Genomic DNA, 16,015 nt, shown 5'->3' with positions numbered 1-16,015 from the left:
TGTGCGGGTTATTTGTGTATCGTTCCAGTCACGGTATTGTGCCTTTTTGTTATTTAGAATTCACACATACATTACATGAAAAAAAAAAAAGCATACCTTTGATATTCCACATATTCAACTCAATCTGAGCAGATAATCAATGAAATTGAAAAGATATAAAATATAAAATTCACTACCAGAGATTTTAAAAGTTGCGACTGATACAAAAATATTTTTAAAAACACCACCTATCCAAATATATCTAACACAACCTGGTTATCCAAATATATCTAATATAACCTGGTTATCCAAATATATCTAACACAACCTGGTTATCCAAATATATCTAACACAACCTGGTTATCCAAATATATCTAACACAACCTGGTTATCCAAATATATCTAATATAACCTGGTTATCCAAATATATCTAACACAACCTGGTTATCCAAATATATCTAACACAACCTGGTTATCCAAATATATCTAATATAACCTGGTTATCCAAATATATCTAACACAACCTGGTTATCCAAATATATCTAACAACCTGGTTATCCAAATATATCTGATCTAGCCTGGTTATCCAAATATATCTAATATAACCTGGTTATCCAAATATATCTAATCTAGCCAGGTTATCCAAATATATCTAATCTAGCCTGGTTATCCAAATATATCTAATATAACCTGGTTATCCAAATATATCTAATCTAGCCTGGTTATCCAAATATGTCTAACACAACCTGGATATCTAAATTCCAGTGAGAATTCATAAACAAACTTATTACTGTATCACCACTATACCCTAATAATCATTATTTCTAAAACGGTCAATACAGTTTTGTATTAGTACTTCATTTTAACAGTGATGTTTTTAACATTGAGTTTTGTAACTTAAAATAATCATCACATTTAACAATCTCCAACAGCTCATTTAGCATTCAAATTAGAATGTCATTCCTAAATTCTTCTACTTTATGGTTTTTATCAGATTTTTTAAGTTACACAGATCATGGCAATTCAATTTTTTTTAGACAAAGTTACTTAGCTGAAAACCAAAAGGATTTAATTTTGACTAAATATAAGTTACCTGCATCTGTTTTTTTTATCTTTTTTTCGTTGACTTTACAGATCAGGTAACGTAAATGTTAATAAAGTAATAATTGTTAGAAATAAATATGAAAATCTAGACATTATTTCTTTTCATAATGAGAGCAGTAACTCTGTTACTAATCTTTCTGGCAGGAATATTACAGAAGAGAAAAGACATGTTTCGTCACTGGGCCACAGGAGCGGTGACCCCCGAAACCCTCACCAGATATACATAAAGTCAGTACCTGACCAGCTGGGCTATGGTTCATACATCAGTGTATGTGTGGCCAGCGGTAACAGCCTGGTTCATCAGGTCCTGATCCACCATGAGGCCTGGTTGTGGACCCGCCGCAGGGGCACTGACCCCCGGAACACCCTCCAGGTATACTGGGGGTAACCTTTTGCACTACCACAGAAGAAAAATATATTTTCAATCAAAAATAAAAAGGCATAATACCATGCCATTTTCTAGCCTTTCAACTTGTGTCGTATACTGTGTAATTTCTCAATTACAGAAGAGGTTCATCAGTCTTGGAGTAAGTTGGTTGAAGGAATAATATACATCGTACTCTCAGAGCCCGGCCACAGGCCAGGCTCGTCTGGTGCTACCCTAACCAACCAGGCTGTTGCTGTTGGTGGTCCACTGATCCACACATCCAACACAGCCTGGTTGATCTGGTACCATTTATTTTACAATTTCAAAATTATTATTTTCTTCCAACCGTTAAAAAAATATATCCTTATCACACGAGTTGCAATTATTGATAAACAGAATACATAAAAAAAGTTAATAAAATTCTTACAGATTAAAGCAAAATTAGTTAAGTAATAGTTGATCCACTTGAGTGTATAATTAAATCAGAAGATAAACTTAATCACTGTTAATTTGACCTGAAGAAGAATAATCAGATCTGAAGAGAATTATGATAGAATTTATAACTCTGCGTCCATCCTTGGTGTAATATACAAACATTCATAAACAAGGAGTCCCACTTTGTCCTGTTCTGAGTCCTATAGGAACATTTAACCTCAGTTATGAATGTCTTAATCCCTTTCTGTAGACTGTGTCTGTAAATCATTAATCTGTACAGTGGACCCCCGGTTAACGATATTTTTTCACTCCAGAAGTATGTTCAGGTGCCAGTACTGACCGAATTTGTTCCCATAAGGAATATTGTGAAGTAGATTAGTCCATTTCAGACCCCCAAACATACACGTACAAACGCACTTACATAAATACACTTACATAATTGGTCGCATTCGGAGGTGATCGTTATGCGGGGGTCCACTGTACAATTAAAAATTCTTATGATCATGTCAAACATATCACTAGTTATTGCTAGGCTAGTGGGGAGCAGATTTGATATAGAGATCTTATTTAGCAATATTCCACAGAGAAAATAAATATCTGCATTAAGAGTTTATTTACTAATGCATATTCCGTTGAAGATTTAACTAGGTGAATGTACACAGATGCAACTAATGTGACATTTTATTGTGGCAATGTTTCACTCTCCAGGAACTTGGTCAAGTTGTAATGGCTTGATGAAATTCCTGGAGAGTGAAACATTGCCATAATAAAATGTTACATTACTTGCATCTGTGTCCATTTACCTAACATTATGTCGGTAATTTTACTATTATTACTAGGATTTAACTCAAAATAAATTAAAAAAAATACTTCAACTAACAGTCGATTGTTTCTTTACTTTTAATAACAAGCTTCATAACACAGATAAAGTAGCAACAGGCTATCCAGTGGGACCAACTTTTGTAAATATATACAGTATATACATTTCTATGTAAAGATTTAGTTTGATAAATGTCCTATTAACTGTAAAACAACACACTTTTTAAGAAATACATGTATGTGGATAATACAAGCCAGTCCTGTGCTCAAGGACTTCTAAAATACTCATCAGATCCAGTGACGAACCATCAACTGGCTAAGACTCACATCTCATGATTTTTCTCTGACAAAAGTTTACACACACACAAATATACAAATGCACACCACAAACTCAAATAGGTAATTTACATCTACATAAGTAACCACAAAAAAAAAAAATCAGTCCATAACGACTGGCAGTACTGGTCTTATTAATAGGAAAATTAACTATTTTATAAACACTATAACATGAGAGAGATAGTGAGTAGCTTAATTTGTATTTTTCCTTATTTTCTAGTAGACCCAGTCTCATCTTTCTATATTACAAATAATATTAACAAGGAATGTTAAGGTTCCCTAAAAAAAATGCCTTAAATTGACAGGTATGTGAATGTTATTCATGCACAACATTTATGAGAAATGTTCATGAGGAAATGCTTCACCCATCATACTTCATCTATCCTGGAATGCAAAATGTTTTATTATTTTTTTTTTTATTATCACACTGGCCGATTCCCACCAAGGCAGGGTGGCCCGAAAAAGAAAAACTTTCACCATCATTCACTCCATCACTGTCTTGCCAGAAGGGTGCTTTACACTACAGTTTTTAAACTGCAACATTAACACCCCTCCTTCAAAATGTATTTTTATAAAGTATCCTAACATCCCACGTGTGTCTTGTTTATAAGGAAGTACACTATCTAATAATAATATTAATAATTATGGAGTAGATACATTATAGCAAAGCTGGAAAGGTGATGACTTGCCTGTTTCCATGGACGTGGGAGGCACAGAAGGCGAATGAGTAGTGGATGAGGGTCGGGTCAATCATCTGACCCTTCTCTGCACGATCTAGAAGATCCTCCAGATAACACAGATGTCTATAACAGCCTCGGACACCATACCGAGCCTGGTACTCGTCTAATAAAAAAATCTGGCCAGGACTGAACCATCCCTGTGAGTAAAGATACGAATCATCGCATGGAACTCTATGCAGAATATATATAAAGCAATTAAAGAACAAACTTATACTAGAAATTGGGTAGAAAGAAAAAGCTGTTCTTCCTTCTTTTAACTCCCTCTTTTGGTTTTATACAAAAAATGTTAGAAAGACACAATTAAAAGTCAATTTTTTTTATTTTTGTACTACACATTTCTTATAGTGCCTTCCCAGTGACTAAATAGCCAATGTAAAAAAAAATCTTATTATTATAATCATGTGCTGTATGATCCCTGTGGGTTTAGTGCTTAGTTTTGATATTAATAATAACCATGGGGTAGTGCTTAACATATAAGGGTTATGCAGTACCTGGGAAATGGGTGGTAGTTGGGTTAAATCCAAGGAAGGATAGAGTAACTTTTAATTCTTTGGAACAAGGGCCATGGTATGGTTTGTTTGTGATCATGTCATTATGATCAAATCATGCCACGGGCGGGGACAGAACCTGCGGTCTGGAGTTTTGACTCTCTGATCGCGGGTTCTATCCCCGCCCGTGGTATGGTTTGTTTGCAATCATGTCATTACAATTTCATGAGTCATGTCATTATGATTTCGTGAGTCAAGGGCCTTTTACCAGCATCAAGGCACCCCTATACACCAAATGTGATTACCTGCCATTACCCAGGTGCTGTATGATCTATGGTAAAAACAGTGTTGTATGGTGGTTATTATCACAGGGTGTGCACTGTGCTATCGTGCTTGACTTACTACTCTGGTATAAGTATTACTCAAAAATAAGCATACAAACTTTGGGCTGTTTCCATACATCAAAATAGGGAACAGAAAAATTAGTATCCCCTCATGATGCATTATATAACTGAGTTAACTTTATATACAGTGGAACCTCAAAAATCAAACTGCTCCCAACACGACCAATTATGCGAGTGTATTTTTGTAAGTGCTTTTATAAGTGTATTTTTGAGGGTCTGAAATGGACTAATCTAATTTACATTATTCCTGATGGGAATAAATTCATTCGGTAAAGGCACTCGAACAGCCTTCTGGACCGAAGAAAGTTCGATATTTGAGGTTCCACTGTATATGATGAATTTCCCATCTTTGGTAGATGTGTGATGCTCACCTAGCACATTCAGAATATAAACTCCTGGTTAAAACATATAAACTCACCAGAGAACAGTAGGGGTAACTTAGCACACCCAGAATATAAACCCCTGGTTTAAACATATAAACTCACCAGAGAACAGTAGGGGTAACCTAGCACATTCAGAATATAAACTCCTGGTTAAAACATATAAACTCACCAGAGAACACTAGGGGTAACCTAGCACACCCAGAATATAAACCCCTGGTTAAAACATATAAACTCACCAGAGAACACTAGGGGTAACCTAGCACACCCAGAATATAAACCCCTGGTTAAAACATATAAACACACCAGAGAACAGCAGGGGTAACCCAGACTATAAACCCCTGGCAAAAAAACACAAACTCACCAGTGAACAGTAGGGGTCAACCAGACGGTATTCCAGTGTTTGAGCTTGTAGAACTCTATACAAGTTGTGGTGATCAAATCTAACAGGATCGGCACTTATATATTCATCCATTCCATGTTTCTTCGCTTTATCTGCATCTACAATACATAAAAAAATATTTTGAAAGAAGTTCTCAGCTTTGAGGTAATTTACTTTTAAGCCAAAACCCATTAATCTGAAATCATTCAAAAAAAAAAAAAAGTTTTTATACAACAGGATTTTTTAATAATGAAGAAGTAACAGCAGCATTACAGAAATATTACAATAATATAACCTCTCCTCACTTAACAACGTACAGTGGACCCTCAGCTAACGATATTAATCTGTTCCTGAAAGCTAATCGTTAGCTGAAATTATCTTTAGCTGAACTAAGAAATAATGGAAATCAAATTAATCCGTGCAAGATACCCCAAAGTATGAAAAAAAAAATTTTTTTACCACATGAAATATTAATTTTAATACACACAAACTAACACTTACCTTTATTGAAGATCTGGTGATGATTGATGGGATGGGAGGAGGGAAGAGTGTAGAAGTTGTTAATGTTTAGAAGAGGAATCCCCTTCCATTAGGACTTGAGGTAGCAAGTCCTTTTCCGGGGTTACTTCCCTTCTTCTTTTAATGCCACTAGGACCAGCTTGAGAGTCACTGGACTTCTGTCGCACAACAAATCTGTCTATAGAGGCCTGTACCTCCCGTTCCTTTAAGATTTGCCTAAAATGGGCCACAACATTGTCATTGTAATAGTCACCAGCACGGCTTGCAATTGCTGTGTTAGGGTGATTTTCATCCATAAAGGTTTGCAGCTCAACCCACTTTGCACACATTTCCTTAATTTTTGAAGTAGGCACAATGGATTCCACAACTGGCATAGGCTTCTCAGGGTTAGCCCCAAACCCTTCAAAATCTTTCTTAATTTCCATACTAATTCTCACCCTTTTTACCACAGGGTTGGCACTAGAAGCTTTCTTGGGGCCCATGGTGACTTATTTTGCAGGTACAATCACTAAAAACGCTGTGATAATATGAAATGTTCTGACTGTATGCATGGATGCGACCGCACTGGCTGGCTTGTAAACACTGGCACCCATGGGACAACTGAGGCGCGCTCAGGCCACATGTGGATGTGTCTTGAACAAATCGCATTGGGTGAGTTTTTTAGCGTTAGCTGAGGCAAAATTTTTGCGTTAAAATGTATCATTAGCTGGATCTAACGTTAGCTGATGCCATCGTTAGCTGAGGGTCCACTGTACTCATTTACCAATTACTTGGACTTACGACAGGCTCTCTGACCAGTATGCATACCTAAATAATGTATAGTAGAGCTGATTTTCTCTATTCTCTTTATTACAATATACAGTGGACCCCCGGTTTACGATCAGCTCCCAATGCGACCAATTATGTAAGTTATTATTATTATTATCATTATCACACTGGCCGATTCCCACCAAGGCAGGGTGGCCCGAAAAAGAAAAACTTTCACCATCATTCACTCCATCACTGTCTTGCCAGAAGGGTGCTTTACACTACAGTTTTTAAACTGCAACATTAACACCCCTCCTTCAGAGTGCAGGCACTGTGCTTCCCATCTCCAGGACTCAAGTCCGGCCTGCCGGTTTCCCTGAACCCCTTCATAAATGTTACTTTGCTCACACTCCAACAGCACGTCAAGTATTAAAAACCATTTGTCTCCATTCACTCCTATCAAACACGCTCACGCATGCCTGCTGGAAGTCCAAGCCCCTCGCACACAAAACCTCCTTTACCCCCTCCCTCCAACCTTTCCTAGGCCGACCCCTACCCCGCCTTCCTTCCACTACAGACTGATACACTCTTGAAGTCATTCTGTTTCGCTCCATTCTCTCTACATGTCCGAACCACCTCAACAACCCTACAGTATATGCTTATAAAACTTCCCTGCCATCTTTCATGTTGAGCATAATTTGTCATTTATAAATGATTACTAAATGCATTTATTTCTCTTATAACTTTACACTTCCATACTTATCAGAGAATGCTATTTATGTACAGTATTTTGGTTCTGAGAATTATTATGTATACAGGTTCTCCTTGACATATGATGGTTCGACTTAGCATATTTCAACTTTACGATGGTGCAATTGCTTCGGGGATGAAAATTAAGATAATTACCCAGCATGAAGGCAGCAAGTCAGTAACTTTTATTCAAATATTTACTCTTCAATATTGGTACACCTACCAATTGACTTACGACCTGCTCGACTTATGACCACTCGACTTACGACCGTGTTTTTTATGCCAAATTTCTGGGAAATAAACAACTGCAGTGGACCCCCGCATAACGATATTAATCCGTTCCTGAGAGCTCATTGTTATGCGAAATTATCGTCATGCGAATGAATTTTCCCCATAAGAAATAATGGAAATCAAATTAATCCGTGCAAAACACCCCAAAGTATAAAAAAAAAAAATTTTACCACATGAAATATTAATTTTAATACACACAAACTGAAAAAGACATGCACAGTTACATGACACTTACCTTTATTGAAGATCTGGTGATGATTGATGGGATGGGAGGAGGAGAGAGTCTTAGTGTTTAGAAGGGGAATCCCCTTCCATTAAGACTTGAGGTGTCAAGTCCTTTTCTGGGGTTACTTCCCTTCTTCTTTTAATGCCACTAGGACCAGCTTCAGAGTCACTGGACTTCTGTCGCACAACATATCTGTCCATTGGCCTGTACCTCTCGTTCCTTTATGACTTTCCTAAAGTGTTTCACAACAGTGTCAGTGTAATAGTCACCAGCACGGCTTGCAATAGCTGTGTTAGGGTGATTGTCATCAAAAAAGGTTTGCACTTTAAGCCACATTCCACACATTTCCTTAATCTTTGAAGTAGGCAACTTCTTCAATTTCTCTCTCCCCTCCTACGAACCAGTTTCCTCAGGTCTGGCCTCTTGCTGTTGAAGTTGATCTAGCAGCTCATCAGTGGTTAGTTCTTCATTGTCCTCCTCTACCAACTCTTCCACATCATCCCCACTAACCTCCAACCCCAAGGACTTTCCCAATGCCACAATGGATTCCTCAACTGGCATAGGATTCCCAGGGTTAGCCTCAAACCCTTCAAAATCCCTTTGGTCTACACATTCTGGCCACAGTTTCTTCCAAGCAGAGTTCCAGGTCCTCTTAGTCACTCCCTCCCAAGCCTTACCTATAAGGTTTACACAATTGAGGATATTAAAGTGATCTCTCCAAAACTCTCTTAGAGTCAGTTTAGTTTCTGAGGTCACTACAAAGCACCTTTCAAACAGAGCTTTTGTGTACAGTTTTTTGAAGTTTGCAATAACCTGCTGGTCCATGGGCTGCAGGAGAGGAGTGGTATTAGGAGGCAAAAACTTCACCTTAATGAAGCTCATGTCCCCATAAAGTCGCTCTGCCACGTCTGTAGGATGACCAGGGGCATTGTCTAACACCAGGAGGCACTTAAGTTCTAATTTCTTTTCAGTTAGGTAATCTTTCACATTGGGGGCAAATGCTTGGTGTAACCAGTCATAGAAAAAGTCCCTAGTGACCCATGCCTTACTGTTTGCCCTCCACAGCACACACAAATTAGCCTTGAGAATATTCTTTTGCCTGAACGCTCTGGGAGTTTCTGAGTGATACACTAATAAAGGCTTCACTTTGCAATCACCAATAGCATTGGAACACATCAACAGAGTAAGCCTGTCTTTCATAGGCTTATGTCCTGGGAGTGCCTTTTCCTCCTGAGTAATGTAGGTCCTGCTTGGCATTTTCTTCCAGAACAGGCCTGTTTCATCACAATTAAACACTTTTTCAGGTTTCAGTCCTTCACTGTCTATGTACTCCTTGAATTCCTGCACATATTTTTCAGTTGCTTTGTGGTCCGAACTGGCAGCCTCACCATGCCTTATCACACTATGTATGCCACTACGCTTCTTAAATCTCTCAAACCAACCTTTGCTGGCCTTAAATTCACTCACATCATCACTAGTTGCAGGCATTTTTTTAATTAAATCCTCATGCAACTTCCTAGCCTTTTCACTTATGATCACTTGAGAGATGCTATCTCCTGCTATCTGTTTTTCATTTATCCATACCAATAAAAGTCTCTCAACATCTTCCATCACTTGCGATCTCTGTTTCGAAAACACAGTTGAACCTTTGGCAAGAACAGCTTCCTTGATTGCCGTTTTGTTGGACACAATAGTAGCGATGGTTGATTGGGGTTTACTATACAACCTGGCCAGCTCAGAGACACGCACTCCACTTTCATACTTAGCAATGATCTCTTTCTTCATCTCTATAGTAATTCTCACCCTTATTCCTGTAGGGTTGGCACTAGAAGCTTTCTTGGGGCCCATGGTCACTTATTTTGCAGATAAAATCACCAAAAACACTGTAATAATACGAAATGTTCTGATTGTATGCTTGGATGTTACTGTGAAGGCTGGCTGGTAAACAATGCCACCGGCGGAACATGTGAGGCTGGCTCAGGCCGCACATTAAACGCGTCTTGGACGAATAGCGTTGAGTGGGTTTTTTAGTGGTATGCGAGGCAAAATCTTAGCGATAAAATGTATCGGTATGCGGATTTAACGTTATGTGATGCCAACGGTATGCGGGGGTCCACTGTATTTGTGTTGTACACAGTGTTTATCCTAAACCTTACAGTATAAAATATAGTACTAACAGCATAAAAAGTAAAGTAAAACATGAAATACCAAAATAAAACAATAAAATAAAGTCATTACAAAAATGTGATGTTGATATTCAGTAGTAAAGTTCGACTTACGACCATTTCGACTTACGACCGGTTTCTCGGAACCAAACTCGGTCGTAAGTCGGATGGTAGGTGTATTTAGTTACATTATTTATTTATTTACTTATTCAGTGGCAGTAGTAATTTATTTACTTATTTTTTTAGCATGTCATATTCGACTCATGATATTTTCGACTTTTGATGAGTCTGTCGGAACGTAATCCCATCATAAATTGAGAAGCACCTGTATATATATTAAGGGGATCATCGGGATGATTGTCCCCACAATCCAGCCTCAGACCTGACTTTCCAAAGAAGAGAGGATGACAGGAGGGTAGTACTTTCCTAGGTGGTTGATGTCCACCAGTCTACCATACTACCTGGTATTTCACACTCCTATGACAGGAGGGTAGTACCTCCCTGGGTGGTTGTTGTCCACCAGCTTACCACAGTTACATGACAGGAGGGTAGTACCTCCCTGGGTGGTTGTTGTCCACCAGCATACCACAGTTATATGACAGGAGGGTAGTACCTTCCTGGGTGGTTGTTGTCCACCAGCATACCACAGTTATATGACAGGAGGGTAGTACCTCCCTGGGTGGTTCAAAGCTGCCAATCTACTTCCTGGACCTACTTCCTGATAAATGTATGTTTCACATTCATACGACAGGATTACAGTACCTCCCTAGGTAGTTGCTCTCTACCAACCTGTTACTTGAACACTGTATTATGATGAAATAAAATATTATTATTATTATTATTATTATTATTATTATTATTATTACAGTGGACCCCCGGTTAACGATTTTAATCCGTGCAAGAGGGCTCATCGTTATGCGAAATAATCGTTATGCGAATGAATTTTCCCCATAAGAAATAATGGAAATAAAATTAATCCGTGCAAGACACCCAAAAGTATGAAAAAATTTTTTTTTTACCACATGAAATGTTAATTTTAATACACACAAACTGAAAAAGGCATGCACAATTACATGACACTTACTTTTATTGAAGATCTGGTGATGATTGATGGGATGGGAGGAGGGGAGAGCATTATCTTCTTACTGTTTAGAAGGGGAATCCCCTTCCATTAGGACTTGAGGTAGCAAGTCCTTTTCTGGGGTTACTTCCCTTCTTCTTTTAATGCCACTAGGACCAGCTTGAGAGTCACTGGACCTCTGTCGCACAACAAATCTGTCCATAGAGCTCTGTACCTCCCGTTCCTTCAAGACTTTCCTAAAATGGGCCATAACATTGTCATTGAAATAGTCACAAGCACGGCTTGCAACAGCTGTGTCAGGGTGATTTTCATCTATAAAGGTTTGCATTTCAACCCACTCTGCACACATTTCCTTAATCTTTGAAGTAGGCACAATGGATTCCACAACTGGCATAGGCTTCTCAGGGTTAGCCCCAAACCCTTCAAAATCTTTCTTAATTTCCATACTAATTCTCACCCTTTTTACCACAGGGTTGGCACTAGAAGCTTTCTTGGGGCCCATGGTCACTTATTTTCCAGAAACAGCACCGAAAACACTGTAATAATACGAAATATTCCGAGTGTATGCTTGGATGTTACCGCGGAGGCTGGCTGGTAAACAATGGGACGGCCGGCACATGTGAGGGCACATTGGACGCGTCTCGGACGAAAATCGGTATGCGGGTTTTTAATCGGTATGCGCGGCAAAAATTTTGCGATAAAAGTAATCGTTATGCGGAAAAATCGCTATGCGATGCCATCGTTATGCGGGGGTCCACTGTATTATTATTATTATTATTATTATTACAGTGGACCCCCGGTTAACGATATTTTTTCACTCCAGAAGTATGTTCAGGTGCCAGTACTGACCGAATTTGTTCCCATAAGAAATATTGTGAAGTAGATTAGTCCATTTCAGACCCCCAAACATACACGTACAAATGCACTTACATAAATACACTTACATAATTGGTCGCATTCGGAGGTAATCGTTATGCGGGGGTCCACTGTATTATTATTATTATGTTTGCATATTTAACACCCATACAACAGGATGGTATTACCTCCATGGGTAGCTGGTACTAACCTAGAGGTGAGCATGTTAAATGTAAAACAATTTATTAAGAAAAACTTGTAAAACAACATACAGCACATCTTACCTCCCTGTATCTTAGATAACGTGGAATTTTTCCCTTGAGGCATTACTGGTGGCGTTGGTTTGTGAGCTTGGCCAGTGGCTCGGTACAGTGCGGTTACCCACTGATGAGACTCATTCTCATCTTCAGTGGCACATAAGATAGACTCACCCTCTCTTACAGCATTAAAAAAGAATCTACCACCTTCCAGATCTGTCAAAAAAAATAATGACTTTTTTACAATACTGTATAGACAAAAAATAAAATAAAAGTTATTTTTAACACACTGGCCATCTCCTACTGAAGTAGGGTGACCCAAAAAAGAAGAAACACTTTCACCATCACTCACTCCATCACTGTCTTGCCAGAGCCACGTAGATACTTCAGTATGTACACTAAAAAAATGGCAGTGTGGAAAAGTTATGGATACATGTCAGGCGATTATAGTTTAAACAAAGAGATATCAGCGGTAATATAAACAATGACAACAGTAAACCAGCGAAAATGTAGAATGAAGAAAATTAAATAAAACATTGACAGTATAAATACTGTAACACAAATGAAAGAAGTGATAAGGAACCCTTTAAATAATTAAGAGAAAGGGGCTAAGAGACTAGAGAGAGAAGGGGAGTTAGGAATGGAAAATAAAAACAAAAGACAATTTGAAAGAAATGAAAGTAAATCTGAATAAGCTACTTGTTATGAAGGATAAAGAACTGCCAGATGAGGAATTACAGTTGAGCATCATTGTTTTGGTTGTATCAGTAAAGCCACCCGTTCTTATATAGTATACTGTAAGAATGCTTGCCTGACTTTGCCATGAAATTTATCTTTAAAAAATTTAATCAATTCCTGAGCCACAGGCTGCATAATTAATTAAATCAGCCTAGGAAAGGTTGGAGGTAGGAGGTAAAGGAGGTTTTGTGTAGAAGGGGCTTGGACTTCCAGCAAGCATATGTGAGTATGTTAGATAGGAGTGAATGGAGGTAAGTGGTTTTTAGGGCTTGATGTGCTGTTGGTAACATTTATGAAGGGATTCAGGGAAATCGGCAGGTCGGACTTGAATCCTGGAGGTGGGAAGTACAGTGGCAGCACTCTGAAGGAGGGGTGTTAAATTTTATAACTGTAGTGTAGGCACATTTCTAGCAAGACAGTGATGGAGTGAATGATGATAAAAGTGTTTCTTCTTTACCGGGTCACCCTGCCTTAGTGGGAAATGGCCGACGTGTTAATAAAACAAATAATAACTATATCCATAGATGCTGAAATTTTATACAAGCAGTAAAAATGACTGCTCCAGCTGGAAGATCTGAAGAGAATAAGTAAATGGAAAAAGAAATGGACAATGCCATTTATTGTGGATAATTGCTATGTAATAAAAGTGGGGAAAGTGAAAAGGGGCCACACGAATAATAAAGATGTAATAATACAACATTGTAATAATAACATCAGTCAGATTTGGTCAGTGTGTGTGAGTGGGCAGCTAAAAACTATGGATGTTTTCCTTGGCATCAGCTGCTAAGAAAAACTGATTTGTTTACCACCCACTTTCAGATATGGGGTTGACAACACACCAATGCTAAGTGATCAACCATCTCAAAGTTATTTAATTTTCAAGGCTGTGGGACTGATCACCTCTTATCTATACCTTCACTACTGGTTTTCTCTATGTTTTGACTAAAGAACTCTGATGAGCAGGTAAACTGTCTCATCAATAAAGATACCAAACTGTCACACAAGTCTTATTCATCATCCAGTGAACATCAAAATGGTATACAATACCGACAGGTTGGTAGATAAGACACATAGGCAACATTTAGGCAACTTTATTCCGAAACGTTTCGCCTACACAGTAGGCTTCTTCAGTCGAGTACAGAAAGTAGGCAGAAACAGTAGAGATGTGAAGACGATGTAATCAGTCCATCACCCTTAAAGTCGTAGATGTGAGGCTGTCAGTCCCTCAGCCTGGAGAAGTTCAGTTCCAAAGTTAGTTCCAGACTTTGGAACTGAACTTCTCCAGGCTGAGGGACTGACAATCTCAAATCTATGACTTCAAGGGTGATGGACTGATTACATCGTCTTCACATCTCTACTACTCCTGCCTACTTTCTGTACTCGACTGAAGAAGCCTACTGTGTAGGCGAAATGTTTCGGAATAAAGTTGCCTAAATGTTGCCTTTGTGTCTCATCTACCATTATCCAGTGAAAGAGTTAAAATAACAAGAAAGGTATAGCAGCAGTGTTAAAAAATAATGTACAGTGGTACCTCAAGTTACGAGCTTAATTCAATCCAGAAGGCTGTTTGAGTGCTGATACTGAACGAATTTGTTCCCATAAGGAATAATGTAAATTAGATTAATCTGTTTCAGACCACCAAAAATACACTTACAAAAGCACTTACAAAAATACACTTACATAATCGTTCGAGTTAGCAACTATTCGAAACTCGAGGTACCACTGTAAATGGTTAATTTAAATTTTATTAAATACTATGGAACATGTAACTATTAAAGTCGTAGATATATCACTAATATGTGTACACGTAACAAGGAAATGCAGGAGAATGGACGGAATGACCCTAACATTCTTCAAATAATATTTCTCTTAATACTTTTTTTATTATTATTGATTAGGTATTAATACTGACATATAGGTATTACTACTGACAATTATAGGTATTAATACTGACATATAGTTATTAATACTGACAATTATAGGTATTAATACTGACATATAGGTATTAATACTGACAATTATAGGTATTAATACTGACATATAGGTATTAATACTGACAATTATAGGTATTAATACTGACATATAGTTATTAATACTGACAATTATAGGTATTAATACTGACATATAGTTATTAATACTGACAATTATAGGTATTAATACTGACATATAGGTATTAATACTGACACTTATAGGAATTAATACTGACATATAGGTATTAATACTGACAATTATAGGTATTAATACTGACATATAGGTATTAATACTGACAATTATAGGTATTAATACTGACAATTATAGGTATTAATACTGACAATTATAGGTATTAATACTGACACATAGGTATTAATACTGACAATTATAGGTATTAATACTGACATATAGGTATTAATACTGACAATTATAAGTATTAATACTGACATATAGGTATTAATACTCACAATTATTGGTATTAATACTGACATATAGGTATTAATACTGACAATTATAGGTATTAATACTGACATATAGGTATTAATACTGACAATTATAGGTATTAATACTGACAATTATAGGTATTAATACTGACATATAGGTATTAATACTGACAATTATAGGTATTAATACTGACATATAGGTATTAGAGATATCAATATTAATACTGTCAGATATAAATAATAATACTGACAGGTATAGGTATTAATACTGTCAGATAGATATTAAAACTGACAGATATAGGTATTAATGACAGATATAGGTATTAATGACAGATATAGGTATTAATACTGACAGATATAGGTATTACGTATTACTGATTAGAGCACAAAGTCAGCCCATTTAAAGCTCTATACTTTTCACAAAAGTTTTTATATTTTCCTACTGACTATAAGTGATGCTAAGATCTGTCATTCTAACTCAAAACTACGTTTTAAAAAATCCCAGTTAACTTAAAGGTCACTAAATTTTAAGTATTAA

The 16,015-nt window shown here is 37.3% G+C and overlaps 1 protein-coding gene across 20 annotated transcripts in view; it reads right to left on the bottom strand.

Annotated features, from left to right (window-relative positions):
• Positions 1 to 16,015, bottom strand: part of Cadps (calcium-dependent secretion activator 1) — a 445,541-nt gene that overhangs the window by 160,040 nt on the left and 269,486 nt on the right. For all 20 annotated transcript variants that reach the window (XM_070104970.1, XM_070104977.1, XM_070104972.1 and 17 more), the window contains 3 exons: positions 12,353 to 12,541; positions 5,417 to 5,553; positions 3,730 to 3,917 (listed from right to left, as the gene is read on the bottom strand). In XM_070104970.1, coding sequence (XP_069961071.1) covers positions 3,730 to 3,917; positions 5,417 to 5,553; positions 12,353 to 12,541 — 514 coding nt within the window. The remainder of the gene's footprint in view (positions 1 to 3,729; positions 3,918 to 5,416; positions 5,554 to 12,352; positions 12,542 to 16,015) is intronic.

This window comes from Cherax quadricarinatus, chromosome 96 (genome assembly GCF_038502225.1).
Source record: "Cherax quadricarinatus isolate ZL_2023a chromosome 96, ASM3850222v1, whole genome shotgun sequence".
NCBI classification, from domain to species: Eukaryota; Metazoa; Arthropoda; class Malacostraca; order Decapoda; family Parastacidae; genus Cherax; species Cherax quadricarinatus.
This window is presented reverse-complemented; position numbering and strand designations above follow the sequence as displayed.